The 23,658-nt window shown below is 37.6% G+C and overlaps 1 protein-coding gene across 9 annotated transcripts in view; it reads right to left on the bottom strand.

The window, feature by feature from the left end:
- Window positions 1-23,658, bottom strand: part of CEP192 (centrosomal protein 192) — a 132,750-nt gene that overhangs the window by 20,818 nt on the left and 88,274 nt on the right. For all 9 annotated transcript variants that reach the window (XR_007455460.1, XM_049620481.1, XM_049620485.1 and 6 more), the window contains 9 exons: window positions 23,161-23,279; window positions 22,073-22,249; window positions 17,204-17,294; window positions 16,880-17,056; window positions 10,830-11,090; window positions 10,468-10,583; window positions 8,594-8,703; window positions 5,805-5,955; window positions 249-427 (listed from right to left, as the gene is read on the bottom strand). Coding sequence is in view for 8 of the 9 variants with exons in the window: in XM_049620481.1 (XP_049476438.1) it covers window positions 249-427; window positions 5,805-5,955; window positions 8,594-8,703; window positions 10,468-10,583; window positions 10,830-11,090; window positions 16,880-17,056; window positions 17,204-17,294; window positions 22,073-22,249; window positions 23,161-23,279 (1,381 nt within the window). In the remaining variant the exon portion in view is untranslated. The remainder of the gene's footprint in view (window positions 1-248; window positions 428-5,804; window positions 5,956-8,593; window positions 8,704-10,467; window positions 10,584-10,829; window positions 11,091-16,879; window positions 17,057-17,203; window positions 17,295-22,072; window positions 22,250-23,160; window positions 23,280-23,658) is intronic.

The following is a 23,658-nucleotide window of genomic DNA, read 5'->3' as shown; positions in this document are numbered from 1 at the left end:
ATGGGTGAGTGGCCCTACCATATGGGGAATTGGGAGCTTGGAATGAGGACCATGGCCTTGTGCCAGACAATGTTCTGGTTGAGCGTGAGGTAGGTCTCAAAGAGACCTACGTAGAAGAGGACGTGTGTAAGCCACTGGTCACCTTTGCATACAGTCCATGAACATTACTAGATGAGCCACAGACTCAGAATGAGTATAGGCCTGGTTTCCAGAGCTCACTGCTGTTGTGTTGTTGTTGACATACTCACAAGGAGAAGGAGCTATCAAAATCAAGTGTTCAGGCTGGACAGCCCACATTTCCTTTGAGAATGATTTATCTTGAGGTGGGCGAACAGCTTCTGAAAGAAGTGGAGAACCTTGAGGACCTTTAACTGGCAAAACATCCAAAGAAACATTGCCACCATGTTTCCCAGAACTGTCAGATTCACTACAGAGAGAGAAAGAAACAGAGAGGGGGAGAGGAAAAAAATAAAATATGAATAAAAGCTTATGACTAAGAATGTTAACCACTTGCCATGCACTGCAAATGAAATACCATGTTTTCTCACCAACATTTTTACTGTGATGTTTTACTTTTTGGTTGAATAGAAGTTGTGTATTGAAATATAATAATGTTCTCAAAAAAAAAAAAAAAAAGAAATCTAATAATGTTCTGCTTTAAAAAAAAAAAAAAGATAAAAAACCAGACTGTGTCACCTTTTTATACGAATTCTTCCTAAGTCTATAAACATTTAGAGGTGCCTGGGTGGTTCAATCAGTTAAGTGTCTGACTTCAGCTCAGGTCATGATCTTGCAGTCTGTGAATTCAAGCCCCATGTCAGGTTCTGTGCTGACAGCTCAGAGGCTGGAGCCTGCTTTGGATTCTGTGTTTCCCTCTCTCTCTGCTCCTCTCCTGCTCACACTGTCTCTCAAAAATGATTAAATGTTAAAAAAAAATTAAAAAAAAAATAAAACCATTTAGATAAAACTAAAGGTGCATTATGTAATATATTGTGTATCTTTCATGGAATAAAAATTCTTCACTGTGTATTCTTAATGTTTAAAAAATACAGTATAGGTCTAATATTATTATACTAATCTTTAATTAGAATACTCAATGATTTTACTGTCTTGACCTCAGCATGCTATCTGAAGTCTCTTAAAAGGTTTACCAGAAAACTACCCAATATTAAGAATTTTTTAAAAACAACAAAACTTTTTTCATTAAAAACAAATTTTTTTTTAATGTTTATTTTTGAGAGAGAGAGAGACAGAATGCGAGCAGGGTAGGGGCAGAGAGAGAGGAAGACACAGAATCCAAAGCAGACTTCAGGCTCTGAGCTGTCAGCACAGAGTCCAGCGCGGGGCTCAAATCCACAAACTGCGAGATTATGACCTGAGCTGAAGTCGAATGCTCAACCAACTGAGCCACCCAGGCGCCCCCCAAAACAACAAAACTCTTAATGTATCTATAACTGTACAGTGATAACTATTTTCATGATGCTAACACCAAATATAGTCTTCCAGGCAAAATACTATGGTGAGAAATGCTGATGAGGCTTAAGATTTTTAAGTGTTAAAAGTGTTTTCTAATAAGCCTTAGATTACAAAAAATTGTAACTTGAATAAATTTTGTAATCACAGTAGCACATGATTTACCTGAAGTTCAACGGGGCAGTGCCCAAATTCTTTTACCATACAGCAGAGCTACATCTTTATTTTAAGCAGACACTCAGCAGACAGAGGGAATCCTCTCCTCGCCTCTTACCCATTGCCCTCTCACCTGCTCCTTTTGAAATCAGACCTCTACTGCCCAGAGAAATAATGGAGGCACCAGCCAATAAGTCAGAAACAATTTTTTAAAAATTATAAAGCTGATCCTTGGCTTTTTAGTTTCCTAAGAACCTGTTTCTCACAATTTAAGTGAATTTCAAAATAATTTTTTTTTCAACGTTTTTTATTTATTTTTGGGACAGAGAGAGACAGAGCATGAACGGGGGAGGGGCAGAGAGAGAGGGAGACACAGAATGGGAAACAGGCTCCGAGCCATCAGCCCAGAGCCTGACGCGGGGCTCGAACTCACGGACCGCGAGATCGTGACCTGGCTGAAGTCGGACGCTTAACCGACTGCGCCACCCAGGCGCCCCCAAAATAATTTTTAATGTAACTACTATCTTTAATTATTTGATTACGTATTTTAGAAAAAATTATCATTAAAAGTATAGGGACCCTTTTAATATATTGTTGAATTCAGTTTGCTATTATTTTGTTGAGGATTTTTACATCTGTATTCATCAAGGATAATGACCTGTAATTTTCTTTTTCTGTGGTGTTTTTGCCTAGTTTCATTATCAGGGTAATGCTGGTCACATTAAGAGAGTTTAGAAGACTTCCTTCCTCTTCGGCTTTCTGGAATAATTTGAGGATAGATACTAGCTTTTTGAACAGGAAGTCATCAAAACAAAATGAAAAGGCAACCTACTGAAAGGGAGAGGATACTTGCAAATCATTTATCTGATAAGAGGTTACCATCCAAATTATATAAAGAACTTACACAACTCAGTATCAAAAAAATAACTAGCCTGATCAAAAAAATGGGCAGAGGACCTGAATAGACATTTTCCGAAAGAAGACATACAGATGACCAACAGGCACAGGAAAAGATGCTCCACATCACTAAGCATCAGGGAAATGTAACCAAAACCATAATGAGAAATCACCTCACACCTGTCAAACTGACTATTATCAAAGACAACAAATAAATGTTAGTGAAGATGGAGAGCAAAGGAATCCCATGTGCACTCCTGGTGGGAATGTAAACTGGTGTGGCCCCTAATGGAAAATAGTATGGAGGTTCCTCAAAAAATTAAAAATAAAGCTACCATATGATCTAACAATTCTACTCTGAATATTCATCCAAAGAAAATGAAAATCCAACTGGAAGAGACATATGCATCCTTATGTTCACTGCATCATTATTTAAAACAGCCAAGATACAGAAGCAACCTGTGTCCATGACAGATGAATGGATAAAGATGTGGTTTATATACCCAGTGGAATATTAGTCATAAAAAAAGAATGAAATCTAACCACTTGTGACAACATGAACCTAGAGGGTATTATGCTAAGTGAAATAAGTCAGAGAAAAACAAATACTAAATGACTTCACCTATATGTAGAATCTAAAAAACAAAATGAATGAACAGACCAAAAAAACCAGACTCTTAGACACAGGAAACAAACTGCTGGTTACAGGAGGCAGGGAGAGGGGTTAGGGGTGAGTGAAATAGGTGAAGGAGACTAAGAGGTACAAACTTTCACTTATAAAATAAATTATGGGGATGGAATATATAGCATAGGAAATACAGTCAATAATATTATAAGTTTGGTGACAGATGATAACTAGACTTATTGTGGGATCATTTCATTTCACAATGTATAAAAAAATCAAATCACTATGATGTACATCTCAAATGAATAGGATTATTGTATGTTAATTATACTCTAATAAAAACTTTTAAAAAGTATGGGAAAAGAGGGCAAGGTTAAATGAGCTGGAGGCTCCAGGTGGGTGGGTCTGAGTCAGCTATTAGTTGGTGGCTGTGACTTGTAGAGAACCCTCAGCCAACATGAGTTGGCAATGATGTGCCAAGGAGAAGATGAGAAGATTGGTTAAAAATAGGAGGATAGAGTAAAATTCAAATATACTGAGGATAATGAAGGCAGATTCTCAGTATTGGAGTTATCAGTGTAAACTCATGATTTCAACATATTTATAAACAGATGTGGATACATGTGGATTTATATAAAATGCATATATTTCCTAGCTCTGTCCATGGAGGGAGCCTAGAAGTACTAACACCTGAAAAGCAATAGCACACTTACTACTCATATCCTAGTTTCTAATACCATTTTCTACTAAAATGAACCAGGACCCCTATCCCAGGGCTGGGACAGGAAATGCATAAGACAAACCTAAAATAACCATCATGCCGGTGAATAAAAAGTCAGATTAAGCAACCGAATGAGGACAGTAAAGAATTTATACTGAATTCACCAGTCTGCCCAAATATAAGTAAGTACACAAAAGAGGGTGAAGTAAATCTCTTCCTCATAGTGGAAAGACAATTAGTAAATGTAAAAAGATAGAATTAGAAAATCACCATTTGGTAAATAAGACAGTACTAAGATGATTCAAGCAATAATCATCAGTGGGTACTACAAGTTTGAAAAGGAATAAGATAACTCATCATCTCTAAGGATCCTCCTTTAAGACATTTATTAACTAACTACCATGAAGAAACCTGGAAGGCACCATTTTAACTAAGTGATAAAAATATTTCAAGTAATGGGACAAATCAGCATTGTTTAGCACCTGAGATGCGCTGAGGAAACAAACAGCATCGTATCTGTGATGTGAGGGACATTTTACAAAGTAACTAGTCTGTGCTCTACAAAAACATCAAGGTCACTCACTGGTAAGAAAAGGGTTAGCAGCTGGCCTGTGCCATTTTCCCCTTTTTACCAGGCAGGAAAAGCCCAGGAAGAAAAAAGAAAGATGACTCAGTCAAATCCCCTTGTAATCTTCCTAACGACATCTCCCAGCAATCATACTAATTTACTTTTCTATAGAATACTTATGAAGAATGTTCCTGGTCTGTCTAGAATTGGTTAAGGTAAAGAAAATAAAAATTTATGAATTTTTTCAACATAGTTGTTTGAAAAAAATTATCACATAAGGTATGTAATTACACAAGAATAAGAGAGCTTCCATGATGGAAACAGCCACCCCTTCGTGTTAGTAATGTATCACGTGCACAGCTTAGAGACCTCATGTTAAATGTGAACTAGAGTGGAGTATTCATGTTGCAAGAAGGACCTAGGAAACACAATTAGCAATCCTGATTTCCTCATGTCTCATCTAAAATTGTTACTAAAGCTTAGTTCTGGGTAGTATCTTTGATTCTGTGGCTCTGATTTGATGATCCAACCTTCTGCGTTCCGTCGTGAAAGAGAAGGACAGACTGAAAAAGTATTCTATATTCAAAGAGGTAAAGAGACAGGCTAAATGTAACATGTGATCTCAGATTAGATTCTGGACCAAAGAGGAAAAGAAAAGAGGAGGTTTTTGCTTATTTCTTTGATTTAACTATAAAGAACTTTACTGGGGAACTGGGGAATCTGCATGAAATCTGTGGATTAGATGTTAGTACTGTAACAACACTAAGGTCCTAATCTGGATGGGTTTACTACAGCTATATAGGAGAGGGTCTGCGTTTTTAGGAAACCGGATGAACTGGTCATTATGCCTGCAATTTACTCTTAAAAGGTACAGAAAAAAGCTATACACACATAAACAATAATAAGGTAAATGTGGCAAAATGTTAGCAACCAGGGAATCTCAATGCAGGTTTAACATGTACTATTTTTAAACTTTTCTGTAAATTTAAAATTATTTCAACTTAAACCAAAATATAAAGATGTAATAAACATTTTTTTTTTTTTTATTTTTTTCAACGTTTTTTATTTATTTTTGGGACAGAGAGAGACAGAGCATGAACGGGGGAGGGGCAGAGAGAGAGGGAGACACAGAATCGGAAGCAGGCTCCAGGCTCGGAGCCATCAGCCCAGAGCCTGACGCGGGGCTCGAACTCACAGACTGCGAGATCGTGACCTGGCTGAAGTCGGACGCTTAACCGACTGCGCCACCCAGGCGCCCCTGTAATAAACATTTTGAGGCAAAAAAGTATGGAGAAAAGATCAGCTCTACTGTGAATTAACTTCTCTTGAAATATGATGAGAGATGTTTTGTTTCTCTGTTTTACCTTTTAGATTCTATGCTAGCTTTGGAAGAAGGCTGAAGGAATTCACTGCTAGACACGGAATCTCTGAATTCTCCAATTACTGAAAGTATAATTTTACGCATGTTTCCATAAAAGAGCTGAATATCATTAGGCCGTTGGGGAAGATCATACACTGAAATAGAAAATAATATTTGAAATATATGAATCTTCACATAATCACACCACAAAAATATAACAGATAAATTTATACATTTACAGCAACAGGTTGGGGTGGGTGACATTTGACGTTTACAACTATTGACGAGGATGAAATTATAGGCAGCTCAGGCTCTGGCCTTGGATTTGGTGACCTAACCTCTCCAAGCTTTCGTCTCCTCAAGGATAATATAAAAAATTATGATCCATCTCAGGGGTTGTCGTGAGCATTAAAGTATGAATGTGTTTAAAGCTACATATGGCATCAAGCTGACTGTGGGCCAGGTAACGTTTTAATCCCTTCATACATATTATTCTAGTTAGCTTTCACAGCAACTCTTTGAAGTAGGAATTATGTATTCTGGATTCTACATTTAAATTAGACATTAAGAATGACACTTTTTAAATGAAAAGTGTTTAAAAGAACACAGTAAGTGTAAGTTGAAATTTGTAATAACCAAAGATATCGGACTACAAAAGTTTATATCAAGTGTGAAAATATTTGCCATAAATCACACATTTTACAAAACAAGATTATAAATACCTATAATAGTAATATACTCAAACAAACGTTATTCAAAATAACCACATAAAAAGTTCAACTGCAACACTCCCATAGGTGATCTACTAAAACTAACCAACACAAAACAAAGTGGGATTGTTTCCTCCCTTCCTCTGGACAATAAATACACCACCTCAAGGAACCCAGTATTCTGGTGTCCCAAACACCTACCTGAAGTCCTACCTCTTCCCCATCTTAGATGAGTGGTCTTGACAGATTACATGGGCTCTTGGTTGGGTTTGTCAACATGACCCTTAATATAACACATTTCTTGAATTTCTGTACACACAACTCCCTCTCCTTGGACTATCCTTCCCCATTCTGGTCCTCATCTTCTCCATCTTATCAACTCCTCCCCATTCTAAGTGTTTCCATCTACAAAGCACAGTTCAGTTTAACTCTCTGATTAGGATCTTTCTTATGATGAAGAGATAAGGAAGGTAAAACTCAGAGGAGATGAAATTGCAGAGATGGTCTTGAATTGCTTCAGCTCCAAATCCAAGGTTCGTTCTATACTCTGCACCCTTAACGCACTGCTGACAAGATTCATTTCAAATCTTTTCATTATTTTAAAAATTTTTTTTAATGTTTATTTATTTTTGAGAGACAGAGTGTGAGCGGTGGAGAGGCAGAGAGAGAGGGAGACACAGAGTCCAAAGCGGGCTCTAGGCCCTGAGCTGTCCGCACAGAGCCCAATGCGGGGATTGAACTCACGAACCGTGAGATCATGACCTGAGCCAAAGTTGGGCACTTAACTGGCTGAGCCACCCAGGCGCCCCTCTTTTCACTATCTTTAACTATCCATCCCAACCTTCCCTTTGAGCAGATGACTTAGACTCCTAACTACTGGAAAGATGAGTATTCTGCATCACCTCTACATAGGCATAAATATCCTTTTACCATTTCATAATTTAGAAGCAATATATACTTTACCATTAAAAAAAACCCTAGAAAACAGGAGTGCCTGGTTGGCTCAGTCAGTTAAGTGTCCAATTCTTGATTTTGGCTCAGGTCATGATCTCACAGTTTGTGAGTTTGAGACCCATGTTGGGGCTCAACATGGGGCTCCCTCTCTTTGCCCCTCACCCACCTTCTCTTTTCCTTTCTCTGTCTCTCAAAATAAACTTTAAAAAAAAAATAAAACCTAGAAAACAAAAATAAAGGAAAAAAACATGACCACCTGAAATTCTACTACCAGAACATAACCACTGGTAATATCTGGTGTCTAAATCCTGCGATTTTACCTGTGAAGCTGTATATAGACACATTAAATTATTTTTACCATAATAAGACCTTATTATGCAACTTTAAAATAATTAAGTTATTTTAAAATAAAATAATAAGACATTCTCATGTCTTTAATATAAAATCATATCATTATTTTAATAGCATCAACATTTTCTATTACATAATCGATGCCTTATTCTTGGACATTTAGGTTACTTCTTGCTATTATAAACAACACTGTGGTAAAAATCTGTCCATTTTCACATAATTTGTATGTGTCAAGACATGTTTTTTTGTATCAGTAATAAACTCTATTAGATGCTTGAATGGTTCAGCTCAAATAGAGCTAAATATCTAGGTTGGAGCTATTCCACCGCTGTCTATTTTGGATTGATTGATTGATTGATTGATTTTGCCACCATCACATCCTCCATAAACAGCATAGCTGGCACAAATCTCAAAATGAGTTCAAGTTTTGCCAATGATTAAATCTTAAATAGTAATTACTCTGGATTTAATAATGACCATTCATTCTCCTGTTTACAAGTCTACCCATAAAGTAGGTGTCATAAGATTATTCATAACATCTAACATTTATATAGCAAAGCTCTCTCATTTCATCTTCACAATTCTGTATGCATGAGAAGATAGATATTATTACTCTCATTTTACAAATAAGGAAACTGAATCTACGTAACATCGAAAGCCATACAGCAGAATTGTGGCTCAAACTCAGCCTAACTCCACAATCTAAACTAATACTCTTTCTCCTTATATTACATCACTGGACCTAGATAAATCTTTTGGGTCATGATGAAATTCTTACCTTCAGTTACTTGTAACTCATCCTGAAACGTTTCAGCAAAATCAATGTTCTGCAGCACACTATGTTCTGGAAGTATTTGTTCTATAATCCCTGGTTTGTGCAATAGGGCTCTGCCAACAGAGATTTTTACTCAAAAACTATTTTACATAAATTCAATTTTCATTAGTGTATTTGGCAAATCTCACAAACAGCATGAATGATTCATTAGTATATAGATCTCATATCTTAAATCCTAATATAAGTAATTTTTAAAAGAAAATCTGTTTTGGACGTTCCCTTAAAAGTTATACATGGAAGTGTAGTCATCAATTTCAGTTAAATATTAACATCAAAATGAGAACTCCCAACTGTAACAGTAGAAAGAGTAAAATTAGATTATCTTCAGGTCTTACATTTTCATTATTTGTAAGAATTTGATCATAGTTAGAAATCTGTCTCAGAAAAAACCAAAAGAATAGGCCAAGAACATGATTTAAGTACATGAGAGAGGGACATTTAAATTACCATGTAACTATATTTACCTGGCCTCTTCTAGAGAATCTCTGAGGTGAGAGAATTGAAATGTAAATTTCTCTGTAATACTGTGATGTTCACAAACAAAAGAAATTATATGCTGTACACATGCAGCAAAGAGGGGCTCTAAAACAATATGTTGATTGTTATATCCCAGTAGAGAAAAGGGAAAAATAAAAACCAATACCCAGTAATCTAATTTCTCCAAATGTCAGTTTCTGTATCTAAAATACTTGACAAACAAAACCAGGTTCAAAGTTGAGATCTTGAGTCTATTCTAACATCATGTAGCAACATATTACTCAAATCTTTTTTTTTTTTTAATTTTTTTAACATTTATTTATTTTTGAGACAGAGAGAGACAGAGCATGAACGGGGAAGGGTCAGAGAGAGAGAGAAACACAGAATCTGAAACAGGCTCCAGGCTCTGAGCTGTCAGCACAGAGCCGGACGCGGGGCTCTAACTCACGGACTGCAAGGTCATGACCTGAGCCGAAGTCGGACGCCCGACTGAGCCACCCAGGAGCCCCTCAAATCTCTTTTTTAACATTCCAATAATCCTCAACAGATTAAAAATAATAAAACAATTTCCTAAATTACATACCAAAATAGAACATAGCAGAGCACAAAGGGTTGGAAGAAGGAAATATTGGTATATGCATATACCCCTCCCCCACTGAGAGCTAATGATTTCCTACTGACAGATGAAATATCGTGAGCTTCGTTTATTTTATATTCAGTCCTCTAGGCTAGGAAGCAGATTTTTATAACACAAGAATTCTGAATTCAACATACAAGAATGTTACCTATGTTTAAATCACATCTAAATCTAAATGTCTAAATTTGACATTTCTGTATATTAAACTATATTTAGAGGTACCAAATTTTCTAGAAGCACATGTTTTAAGCTAGCATGTGTTTTAACATCCTACACCCTTCTAAACACAACTTGATCCTTTCCAATAATTCACTACATTCCTAGAAATACTACAAATAAGTCAGGTGTGTTTATATACAATATATTTTTTCAGTAGTTCTTAAATCTTTTCTAAACTTGACGTACCATCATTAGGAAGAGCATCCTGTTACGAAGACTAAGGTGCCTATTTGCATAAAAGAGAAGGGGCACAATAGGTATGCCTAGTAAAGAACGCACACTGCAAACACAGCAGGTGGGTTTCATACAGGCATTTCTTTCCTCACAATGTGGTGGACTGTCAGCCACACAAATTTTACAAAGATTTTTCATCTACCGGTTCACTAAGAAGTAGCTGAGCATGTTCTATAAATTTCAAGTCCCAAACCATTTTTAAGCCTTCATTATTTCTACTGAATAGTTCCCAACATGATAAGTAACTTACCTTCGATACTGCTGCCTTGAGATTTCATCACCACCAAAGAAGTATACAGTTGACATTTCTGTTATAGTTGTAGAACTGTTCTCTCTGTCTGAAGGATTATATATTATAGTAACATCCTGATGCCAAGAAAAACAAATCAGGAGTAAATATTAAATATTTTTCTTAAGTCATTTCATTCTGAATTAACTATCATATGAACCTAAACAGTCAACAGACATGGATGTATATGATAGCATTTCTGAAAAGGTAAGTACTTCCATTCGTTATTACTTTCAACTATTAATTTTTCTTCATAAAATACATTAATTATTAACTTAACCTAAAAATGAATTCCTATTTTTCGTGCACAGACTCATACTTACTTCTTGTGTTTTTTCCTTGAGCACAAATTTATCTGGAAAAATCCTTAATACTTTAGGATCCAGCAAAATTTTTTTCTGAGAATCCTTAAAACCTACTGCTTTAACAAAAGCTGCCCGAGAGCCAGTGTTATGAACAGAAAAAACAATTCTACTTTCTTTTCCAGGTATTAAGTCATTCACTGTTACCATGTAACTGTCAGATAACTTTTTAACATCTTCCAAAATAAGATTACTTGTTCCTCCATATCCAGACAAAGGTATCTAAAAGGAGAAAATATATAAATCCAAAATTATTTTTATGTAAGTAAAAAGATTAAATTAAAGCCAGAAAAGAAAACCCATACCAATTGAATACAATTAAAATTATTATTCTTGGGGCACCTGGGTGGCTCAGTCGGTTAAGTGTCCAACTCTTGATTTCTCATAGTTCAGGAGTTCAAGCCCTGAGTTGGGCTCTGTGCTGACAGTGTGAAAATTCTCTGTCTCCCTCTCTCTCTCTGCCCCTCCCCTGATCATGCTCTCTCTCAAAAATAAATAAATAAACATTAAAAAAAATTATTACTCTTTGTGTACTTTGGTTGGTAGTTACCCCACTTCCAGCCCCGCACTATACTGAAGAACTTCTCTTAGGAGAAAAACAAAGAGTTGCAAAATTATTTACCTTCCAATATGCTAAATTATTTCATTGTTATAAAAGCCAAGCTTAGATAATAAAGGAATAAAAGATAAGTATAAATAAACTTGTTTAAGAAGTGTCTAGGGTGGGAGCACCTGAGTGGCTCAGTTGGCTAAGCATCCAACTTCAGCTCAGGTTATGATCTCACAGTTTGTGGGTTAGAGCCCCATGTCAGGCTTTGTGCTGACAGTCTGGACCCTTCTTTGGATTCTGTGTCTCCCTTTCTCTCTCTCTCTCTCTGTCCCTCCCCTGCTCACCCTGTCTCTCTCTGTCAAAAGTAACATTAAAAAAAAACCCAAAAAACAAAAAAACAAGTGTTTAGGGTGGAACATAATGTTTATAATTTACTTTGAAATGCATTACAAAAAGAGATGAATTGATGGATGGTTAGATACGTGATAACATAAATATAGCAAAACATTTAATTGTGGAATCTAAGTGGTAGGGTGAAAGCTCACCATATAATTCTTCCAACTTCCCAGTAATTCTCAATTTTGAAAATGAAATGTGTTGGTGAAAAAAATCTATTGTTCTATAATCCTGTTAGCCTTTGGTCTACCAGAGTGAGAAAGAAGTGTGCCAAAGGGACCAAACAAGCCAAGAACTCAAACAATTCTCAAGAGGACAGACCCCCCTGGTAGCTGGGGTGCAGAATGGAGGCAGGCTTTAGGTGCCAACTGGTGCTGTCTCTAAGCCAGGCTGCTTCCACAGGGCTTAGCACTACCAGGAAATAAGGATTCACAGAATAAAGTCTATAAATAAAAATGTAGGAAAACAGGTATGCTGCTAGAAAACAAACTTCCCATACCTTATAAAAATGCACTCCTTTAAAAATGACCTATCATTTCCAATTATTAAAATAGTTCTAGGGCACCTGGATCGCTCAGTCATTAAGTATCTGACTTCGGCTGAGGTCATGATCTCACAATTCGTGAGTTCGAGTCCCACTTCGGGTAAGCATAAGCCCTGCTTCGAGCGAGTGAGTCTTCTTTCTCTCTCTCTCTCTCTCTCTCTCTCTGCCCCTTGCTCAGTTGTGCCCTCCTCTCTCTCTCTCTCGAAAAACATAAGAAAATAAACAAAATAAAATACGTTCCAAAGAATACCTTGCAAACTTGAAAACATCAATAGCTTATTTTGAGTTGTATTATGCACTTAAAATAACGTTTTGAAAAATTAAATTTAGGGACCTCATCAATTGGTACTGGCTTGCCAAAATGAGTACAGATTAGTAGTGTTTAATTTTTTTAATTTTTAATGTTTTTTTAGCTCACATTTTAATTTTTTAAAACATTTACATCCAAATTAGTTAGCATATAGTGAAACAATGATTTCAGGAGTAGATTCCTTAATGCCCCTTACCCATTTAGCCCATCCCGCCTCCCACAACCCCTCCAGTAACCCTCAGTTTGTTCTCCATATTTATGAGTCTCTTCTGTTTTGTCCCCCCTCCCTATTTTTATATTATTTTTGTTTCCCTTCCCTTATGTTCATCTGTTTTGTCTCTTAAAGTCCTCATATGAGTGAAGTCATATGATTTTTGTCTTTCTCTGACTAATTTCACTTAGCATAATATCCTCCAGTTCCATCCACGTAGTTGCAAATGGCAAGATTTCATTCTTTTTGATTGCCAAGTAATACTCCATTGTATATATATATACCACATCTTTATCCGTTCATCCATCAATGGACATTTGGGCTCTTTCCATACTTTGGCTATTGTTGAGAGTGCTGCTATAAACATGGGGATGCATGTGTCCCTTCGAAACAGCACACCTGTATCCCATGGATAAATGCCTACTAGTGCAATTGCTGGGTCGTATGGTAGTTCTATTTTTAGCTTTCTGAGGAACCTCCATACTGTTTTCCAGACTGACTGCACCAGCTTGCATTGTCAATGTTTTGTTTTTTGTTGTTGTTTTTTTTTTGAGAGATAGAGTGGGGCAGGGGCAGAGAGAGGGGGAGACACAGAATCCAAAGCAGGCTCCAGGCTCTGAGCTGTCAGCACACAGCCTGATGCGGGGCTCAAACTCATGAAGGGTGAGATCAAGACCTGAGCCAAAATCAGATGCTCAACGAACTGAACCACCCAGGTGCCCCTGGATTAGTGCTTCAGATGTGAAGCTCCTACAAATTCCTCCTCATTTAGAGTGAACTCCTGGTAGTTTCAAAACAAATCCCTTCTCACTCAGAGTGATCTCTTGGTAGTTTCAAAAGCCAAAAGTGTTTCTAATTTCTCTTCCCACAGAAATTTGCAAGTAAACTTTATATACAAAACTAGAAAACAGGGAAAAAGTTAGCTTTTGAACACACTCAATATAAATATTCTTCCTGTATTTTCCAAGCCTAAAGAATCACAAAGAACTGCTGAGTAAAAGGTAAAGAAAAAGAATGATGAAATAAAATTATATCTGACCAATGCTAACAGATCCAAAGATTCAAGAGGAAAAACTACTGTTCTAGAGCAGGGTTTCTTAACCTCAGCACTACAATGTCTTGAACTACATCATACCTTGTGGTGGGGGCTGTCCTTTGCCTTGCAGGGAGTTCAGCTGCATCCCTGGCTTCCACCCACTAGATGCCAGTAGCACCCTTTTCCCACCCCCAGTAATGACAACCAAAAATGTGTCTAGTATTGCCAAGAGTCCCCTGGAGGGTAAAACAGCCTCTGGTTGAGAACTGCTGCTCTACAGGACTGGAAAACAGAGGCAGTATGCACACCTAGAGCCTGCACAATAGATAAAAATGGGCTTTGTAGTCCAGTAGTCTGAATCTGAACCCATCCTGGATGATTTACTGCCATGTAAGAAATATGACCATGGCAAGTATCTCTCTAGGTCTGTTTCCGTATGTGTAAAATGAAGAATGGTATGACAGACAGTAGTTTTGAAGATAAAGTATGGTAATTCGTGTGGTGATGATTAAGAGTAGTGCTTGGCAGGGGCACCTGGGTAGCTCAGTCTGTTAAGTGATCGACTTCAGTTCAGGTCATGATCTTGTGGTCCAGGAGTTTGAGCCCCACCTCAGGCTTTGTGCTGAGAGCTTGGAGCCTGGAGCCTGCTTTGGATTCTGTGTCTCCCTCTCTTTCTGCCCTTCCCCCTGCTCGTGCTATGTCTCCCTCTCTATTTCAAAAATAAATAAATGTTAAAAAAGAGAGAGAGAGAGAGAGAGAGAAATGCCTGGCATATACTCAGAATGCAATAAATATATTTTTATTGCAGTCCCACTGTGCTATATAGTACACAAAGCATAATTTCACTTGCTCCTCAGAACCAAACCAGGACAGTAAGTGAGTGAAGCACAAGTTGAGTAGAGACTGATCCAGGGTGAGTGTGAAGAACAGTGGCTGTTCCCAGTCTCTCATCACTAGAGTTAAGTGCTCTTCCACCACTGTGCTAGGCTCCTTATCTCCACAAATGTACATCAGTGCTAGTAGGCAAAGTCTTCCTGTGAGATAAAGGTCATATCTGTGCACTTCTGGTCCCTGTTCAGCCCACCTCTGAGAGGACAAGTGGCATCTACATAGGCAGGACTCCCACTAGGATCCTACTTTGTCTTAAGAAGGTCAGCTTGAACTTCTGCTGGTGACTATCAAATCAAATGGCCTTGCCCTAAACCACCAGGGAATTACTAGCTCTCCAGAAATTCTTACTTAAAAATAACCTTACCATCTTGGCTAGTAAACCTGAAACTAATAGAAATATATTCAGGATAGGGGTGCCTGGGTGGTTTAGTCAGTTAAGTGTCCACCTCTTGATTTCAGCTCAGGTCAGGACCTCATGGTTTGTGGGTTTGAGCCCCAAGGCAGGCTCTGCTCTGGCATCACAGAGCCCGCTTTGGATTCTCTCTCCCTCTCTTTCTGCCCATCTATCTCAAAATAAATAAACACTTTTTTTTTTTTAAAAAAAGGTGACACCTGGGTGGCGCATTGGTTAAGCGTCCAATTCTTGATCTTGCAGTTTATGGGTTCAAGCCCCACTGGCAGTGCAGAGCCTGCTTGGGATTCTGCCCCTCCCCCACTCATGTGCAAGTGCGTACACTCTCTCAAAAAAAAAAAAAAGAAAAAAAAAGAAATAGGTTCAGGATAGTCTGAAAGATATAGCCCATTTAGTCTTCTCCACAAACCATTTGATTCTAACTTGAAGCCAGATCATCAGGATATGTGGTACTTTGGCATTGTGTCCTGGGCTCACATATAAGGATGTTCTTTCCTAAAGATGACCACTTATATCTCTTTTTTTTTTTTTAAATTAAATAAAATCTACCCTGAAAACATGGGGCTAAAACTCATAACCCTGAGATCTGGAGTTGCATGCTCTACTGACTGAGCCAGCCAGGCGCCCGATCACTTACATGTTTAAACAATTTTGTCCACCACAAAATTGTGGTGGGCAAGTAAAGAGCTCCACAGAGAATATGTCAAGTTTCAGCATCAAAAAAAAGCTAAATTTGCCATAAATATCTATTGTTTAAAAAAAAACGTTTAGGTATTTTTAATCTTGCAACTCATCACATTCCCTCTGATTATAGAAAATGGACCAAAGTTTTAGTCCCCAAACTGTGGGATTACAGCCAAAACTGTGAAGATTTAAGGTGTGCACTTTTATGGAGCTTGGGGTTCATCTGACGACCCTGTCCTCTCCTTTTTTCAATGATTTACGACCTTTATCTCTTACTGCTTTAAATATATCTAAAGAAATGAGTTGAAATCCTTTTTAAAAATTACGTTGGGAAGAAACAAAACTATAAAAGCTCTTGTCAGAAGAGAAGGAAACAAAACACGAGAGACTCTTAATGATAGAGAAAAAACTATGGGTTGATGGAGGGAGGTGGGTGGGAAACGGGCAAAATGGGTGTGACGAGCACTGGGTGTTGTATGTAAGTGATGAATCACTGAATTCTACTCCTAAAATCAATATTGCACTGTAAACTAACTGAAAATTAAACAAATAAATAAAATAAAAGCTCTTGTCTTTAGCCCTAGTTCTGGAACAGAATCTAGTAAATGGTATCAATAGGTATTTTGCTGAATTGAAAGAATACAATTTACTTGGAAAGTCAGTATCTTAAGCAGTTTGATCCAGATTTACCAAAAAAATGTGTTCCTGTAAAACTGGGTACATTTCAAAATTCTCAAACTGAAATGAAACTTAAAGGTGTGAGAAGAGAATGTTTCCTATAGAATACTATGGAAGCTATTTTTATCACATGACACTTGTACAAAGTACATAATTACTCCCTAACTTGTTTGTAAAGCAAGGCAATCCCCTATTTTGACTTATAAAAAGCAGAGGATATATAATTACCAATATTAAACAAATATTTACAACATGTCAGAAACTCCATGGGAGGACAAAAAGCAATAAAATCATCTTACCGTGAACTTAATGCCTGGTTGTGATCGAATTCCCAGTTGTTTAATTTCTAGTTTAGCCAACATACAAGATAATCGAGTAGGAGCAAATAACACAGAGATGTAAATGTCTTCCTTTGGACGCATTCTAATCTCACAGTTACTGGTCAGTCGCTCTTCTGAACCAAAAGTGTGCTGAAGCTACAATTTAAAAACAATCACTACATACAAAAAAGCAAGAAGACAAAACTACCACCAAACCAAAGCTTCAAAGATGAAGCACACATAATGGTCTGCACATGTAAGTGCTTTGAAAGAACATGAAATAGCATCATGCATACTACAAACCTGAAAGCAGTCCTGGTCTTGTCCTCTAATGAGCAGTCGCAGATGCTGGGTTGTAGATGTACAATTATTTCTTAAAGCTAGCTTCTGAAGCCTAGAAACAAGAACACATTATAAATGTGGTTTTACTCCATGGATGTTGCTACAACCATGAAAAGAAAATCAATTAAAACTAACTGCAATGTTTAGAGATGGACTGGATTGCATATGCCACTTTATTAGTAGCCTGCAAAGGTGTCTCCACAGTCCTGAAAACACACATTCCTCCATTTCTGAAAACATACATTCAAGACTCACCGTGTCAGAGCAAGTTTTTGGTTTAAATGCTCTCCTATTATAGCTGCCTAGCCAACTTCATTATTTATACTATATTTATATATATAGTATGTGTGTATGTGTGTGTGTATATATATATACATATGCATATGTATATATACATATACATATATGTATATGTATATGCATATATATGTATATGTATATATACATATGCATATGCATATACATATAAAGTCTTACCTGTCTTATAAAACAACAAAAAGCCAGATAACAAATTAAGTTTCTAAGTCAATACCACTCTCAGGCACATTGCTTGGATTTTTCACTCTAAGAACCTCATTTGCACAAACTAGTTATTTAAACACTATATTGAATTAACCATATTTTTAAAAAGTTACAATATGCAAACAAATAAAAATAAATAAAAAGTTACAATATGCAAGTAGAAGAGACTTAAGAATACTAGCTAGCTGGTGGTTAAAAAAAAATCCTTTAATCTGTGAAAATATACAAATCTTCTCTTCATTGGAGAACAGTGAACACATGAGTACATCTCCATTTTACTCAAATTTTGAAGATTGGCAGTTAAATTATTTAAACTGTGGCCTATGTCTTGTCCACCTTGGGATGAAGGGGAAAGGCTGCTGAGCTCAACCTCAGAATAAAATCCAAGACCTACAGGGGCGCTTGGGTGGCTCAGTTGGTTAAGCATCTGACCCTTGGTTTCGGCTCAGGTCATGATCTCATGATTCGTGAGATGGAGCCCCGTGCTACGGGGGATTCTCTCTTTCCCTCTCTCTCTGCCCCTCCACTGCTTGCGTGCTCAATATCTCTCTAAAAATAAATAAGTAAACATTAAAACAATTTTTAGGGATGCCTGGGTGGCTCAGGCGGTTAAGCAGCCAACTCCTGATTTCAGTTCAGGTCATGATGTTATGGTTCATGAATTCAAGCTCTGCATTAGGCTCTGTGCTGACAGTGTGGAGCCTGCTTGGGATTCTCTCTCTTTCTGCCCCTCCCCTGCTCATGCACGTGCACGCGCTCTCTCTCTCAAAATAAATAAATAACTATATTTTAAAAATTTAAATCTAAGACCTGAGGAAAGCATTCAAAGAACACTGGGAAAACCTAACAACAACAACAAAAATCTTTAAAACCTTTTATTTTTATCTATTTTTAAGGAAATGTAGCTATCATTTGCAAGTAGTAATCAAGTAGAAGGAGGGGGGCTCAGTTTCTAGTTTCAAAAAAGAACTATACAAAGTAAAAAGGGTTAACACCTTTATTATATACAGTCCACACAAAATAATAATTAAGAAATACTAAATCCTAACAAACAAATAGCCAAAGTACATGTGCAGACTTATGAGAGAGAAATCAGAATAAATGAATGAATATATGGAAAAATGCAGAACTTCAAAAATTAAAAAACATCAATCTGGAATGAAATACCACTTTGGACCACTTTACCCTAAGAAAATATAATTTATTAACTATCATTTCTATCTGTAACTGAGGCAAAATCAATGACTCAATGAGAACACTCTCCCTGAAATTATATATGAATTATTTCCTCTTTCCTCTGGAAGAAGAGCTCACTTCAAATCTCCCTTTTGCAACAAGCACCTTCTTCCACAAAGGCAGGCAGCAGGCAAGTACCACATCAAAAGAACACCAGGATCCCCTTGCCCTCTGTTTCTGGGTCCTCTCCTAGCACCCACTGGGTCACAGCCTCTGAATGCCTCCTAGGACATTTCTTAGGGAGAGAAAATAGGATGATCTCTTTCTAAGCAGACAATACACCTCTGTATCATTAACCATGCTGCAACATCCTTATAAAGGAGTAGCAGGAGATATTTGGGATGGGAAAAATCATCTATGTAGGACACTACAATGGAAGTAAGGGCACTACAGAAACAGAAGTCCATCGTTTCCCTAGGCAGGCGCTGCGCTAAATACTGTACATACATTAGCATGGTACCTACGGATCTATTGCTTTCAACAAGTCCACTTCGAGACATCATGTGTCACAGCATCCACAGACTAAGGTCCTTCTCACAGAAGTGGCGAGCTCCTCCAGGCTGAGTTAAGATATCTAACCAACCATAAACAGGGATAGAACAGTTTTCAGGTCACTTCCCTGTATTGGCATGGGGCTTACACTTAGATCTGTTGGATCAGAAGGCACTCCATGAATCTCCATGAAGAAGTGAAGCAAGAAATAAAGGAGGACGGCCTGAATGCCTTTCACTTAGGCGAGGGCCAGGGAAAAATGCCACTGAAGCACGCACAAGATAGTACCCCCATTTTCAACTTAACTAATTTCTGATTAAAAAAAAAGTTTAACACACATTAATTTTGTTTCAGATGAGCTCTAAGATTTCAAGATGTTATGGCATCTGGAACAGCTAGATTTTAAGAGCAGCCATCTCTACTCTATTAATCATCTGTTGCAAATTTTATCACAAGACAGGGAATTCTGTCAGGAACAATACAAGGATGCTGATGGCCCTTACTGAGCTCTCTTCTGCCTTTGTCTTAAAGGAAAGAGCAGTTATAGAATAAGCGGTGTATCAACAGGAACACTCAGTAGCTGACGCTTGCCAGAGTCTGCACTGTAATAATGACTATGATTGCTAGGGCATATTGGAAAGTGATCTTCCTTTTACCTTAGACATTGATGGCTGAGCTGAACAGCTATGTTATTTTGACCACATTCCATGGCACAGAACTTCAAAATCTCAAATCACTATTTGTATGTGTAGTGGAGCAGACCACTAATGTTTTGAGGAAAAGTCTGGTATACACTGTTCAGATTCAACTGTATAGAACCAGAAAATTCTTCCATACAGGCACATGCCCTTGTTCCGCCCTTCCTTTCAACGTGTATTCCATCTCGGCTGTCTGCAAAAACCAGATGACATAACCAACAACACAGGAGCTACTGAAAAGGGCACAATACCTCACACTCCCTGCCAATCAGGACTTTTCAAAAGTCTAGCTGAGAGAATCTTTACTGAGAGCTCCCTAAAGAACATGCAGCCCACCATTCTTCTAAGTGCCTAAGCTGTCTCATTCAAGCCACCACCTGCCTCAGCACCCAGAAAACATCTTCAGCTGGGTCTTCAGGTGTGACACATCCAGACCTGAATGAAGCACCTCAAAGAGGGAGCATCCTGATGGGAGCATTTACTATGAAGTAGTTTTACTTTGAGACTTGGCATGCTGTATGGATTTCTCTTTGAAAGGACCCCTGCAAGAAACATGTGTCTAAAGTCTACAGCAGGAACAGCTATCCTCTCTCACACAGTAACTGGTTTGTTCTTAACCTCTGAACACTGTGACTTATCTCAGGATGATGGGGTTAGAGTCAGAACCAAGCATAAGACCCACATCAAGGCGAGTGCAAAGCGTGAGCCTTCTGCAGGTGAGCCTTCGGGCATGACCTTTATGATTACCATATCTCATCATCCCACAGCAGTCGGCCCTCAAGTTTTTACCTTACTATATCTTTTTGAAAGCTGCCTTTACAACAAGACAAGGTACATATGACTGACTACTTGGATGGTTAAGCAGATGTATGAACTCTATAAAGTAAGGAAGTTCAATTAGATCTTTTTTGCACTAACAAAACTATAATTTTAAAAAGTAATTCTTCACACCTATAGTACAGATTCAGCCAGAAGTTTCTTATCTCTCAGGTACCATAGAAATGTGTGGGTAAAACATTTAGGTCAAACACAAAAATGCAAAATATGGAAGAAGAAACACTGAGCTTTAATAATTGCCTAGGTTATTAATTAGAAGTATTTAGCTATGTTGCTAAGCTTATGAAAGGAAAAATATTACTATACTATATATTATATGCCAATTAACTCAAAGTTCATATTCATAGTGTATAATCAAAGTGCACATAAAAATAAGATTCAAGATATAATTCACATTAAACCATGACAGAACAGATCTGGTCTATTAGAGACCCCTTTTACTCTTTATGGTACAAAGCATTCATATTCTACTACTTTGTAAACTCCTGAAGAATGCAAGGTCTCTGATTATTTTTTCTTCCTACCTTTCCATAGGGCTTTCCAGAGAAGGAACAAACAAACTCTTAAGTGCCTAAATCTGATAATCAGCAGAGAATCCACCAAAGAGCTTAAGAAAATTGAAACCTATTTTTTTTGGATTGCAGAGGTGAAATTTAAAAAAAAAAAACACTTTTTTTTTTTTAACGTTTATTTATTATTGAAAGACATAGACAGACAGAGCATGAGCATGAGCAGAGAGAGGAGGAGACACAGAATCCGAAGCAGGCTCCAGGCTCTGAGCTGTTAGCCCAGAGCCCGACACAAGGTTCAAACCTACAAACCGCAAGGCCGAAGTCAGATGCCCAACTGACCAAGCCACCCAGGTGCCCCAGAGGTGAAAATTTTAATTAAAACATCGGAATTCATAATAGGAAGATTATGGAACATAGGATAACTTTATTCAACTCTAAAAATATTAACATGGTCATAATTATCAGAGTGGAAAACAATGCTAGGTGATGACAGCAGAATCTTTGTGCTCAGGAGCTGCTACATGCATACTTACTGTATTCTACCAAGAGGGACACCCCCCCAGGCCAGAAACTGCTTGTTGGACAAAATTGATGGAACATCTGAGCAGCAAGATCCAGGTATTAGAGGTTTATTTCCTGAAGAAACTACTTCACCTTTTAACATCACTTCATACTGTGGTCCAAATGGCTGCACGAATATTTTCAAGATCCTAACAAAGAAAACCATCTAAGTTGAATGTCCACAATTCTATTGGCAACTATTTCCCACAGGCTTCCTTTGTCCAAGAGACTGAACTGGGTGCTGAGGATACAATGACATTCCCACACTTACAGCTTATATTCCAGAGGAATATCGACAAGGAAAGACTGTCACAATACCATCTACACAATGGGACAAGGGAAGTTCATGGGGTCACGGGAATACTACCGACTACTATTTATGAGGAGTTTGGGAACAGTTGAGGAAAGCTTCTCAGATGAAAGAGGTAACTCAATGAAGTTGGGGGCAGCTGTTCCAGGCACAAGTGTTCACATTTGTGCAGGCCAGCTCTCCTCTGAAAGGTCACAGTAGCAGACTGAGCACACTAAGGCATTCCATAACCCAGGCAGGGGACAGGGCACATGTGTCTCAGCAGTGTGTGCTTCTAAGCTCTGTTTACCAAGCAAATTCAAATACTAATGACAATGATGCTCCGACCACTATCAGGTAATATTCACTTATGATTTAGGTGCCAAAAAGTCATAAGCCTGGAGAAATGGGGGAGGGGGTGTGGGAGCAGGGGGAAGCATCTTAAACTACCAACAACTGGTGATGGTTTCCTTGGAGAGAGAGAGAAAGTTAATGAGAAACATCAAGACTGACATTTTATTATTTACTTTTGTCAGAATATATTTAAAAATAGTCATTTCTTAATTTCTAGTCAATTGGTTTAAAAGGAGAGTTTTAGTACACAAAAAGAAGAAAATCTGAGGCTAACAGAAGTTAAACAGAGCTATACTATCTATCAGATGAGATGAAACATGTCCTAGATCATTCAGACTGTGGAATGAAGCACATCTAAATAAGTGGCTATTTTCAGAAAAGAGTACAAACTGGTCATTATAAATAATTTTATATTACCTTTCCTCACAGGCTTTGGGATCCTTTGGAGTAAATGTAACTATAACTTCATGTTCTTCTCCAGGTTTAAGGAATAGATTCTCTGGATCCACTGAAAAGTGACTTCCTTGGTCTGGGATCTAAATATTTATACAATTATAACTAAATACTGACTTATGCAAATGTGGCTTTTACTCAGTTACTCTCATTTTTCATTTACTCTGACAGGTTATTTTTCCCTTCTGCCTTGTCTGTCACTATCCCACTTTGTCTTATTCTCTTGGAAAGGGCACTTTCTCTTTCCACAAAGAAGTTAAACTCCCATTCCTATTTCCTATCACTAACACCCTCTTACTCATCCACACCTCTCAGAAATGTCTACATATATGATCACTCTCCTCCAATTCCACCTATCCACAGGATAACATACACATTTTTCAGGAATTAATCTAGAACTTGGTTCTTACATATAAAACATCAGATGTTAAAGTGTCCTATCATCTATTTCCTACTGGTATA

This window comes from Panthera uncia, assembly GCF_023721935.1.
Source record: "Panthera uncia isolate 11264 chromosome D3 unlocalized genomic scaffold, Puncia_PCG_1.0 HiC_scaffold_8, whole genome shotgun sequence".
In the NCBI taxonomy this organism is placed as follows: domain Eukaryota; kingdom Metazoa; phylum Chordata; class Mammalia; order Carnivora; family Felidae; genus Panthera; species Panthera uncia.
This window is presented reverse-complemented; position numbering and strand designations above follow the sequence as displayed.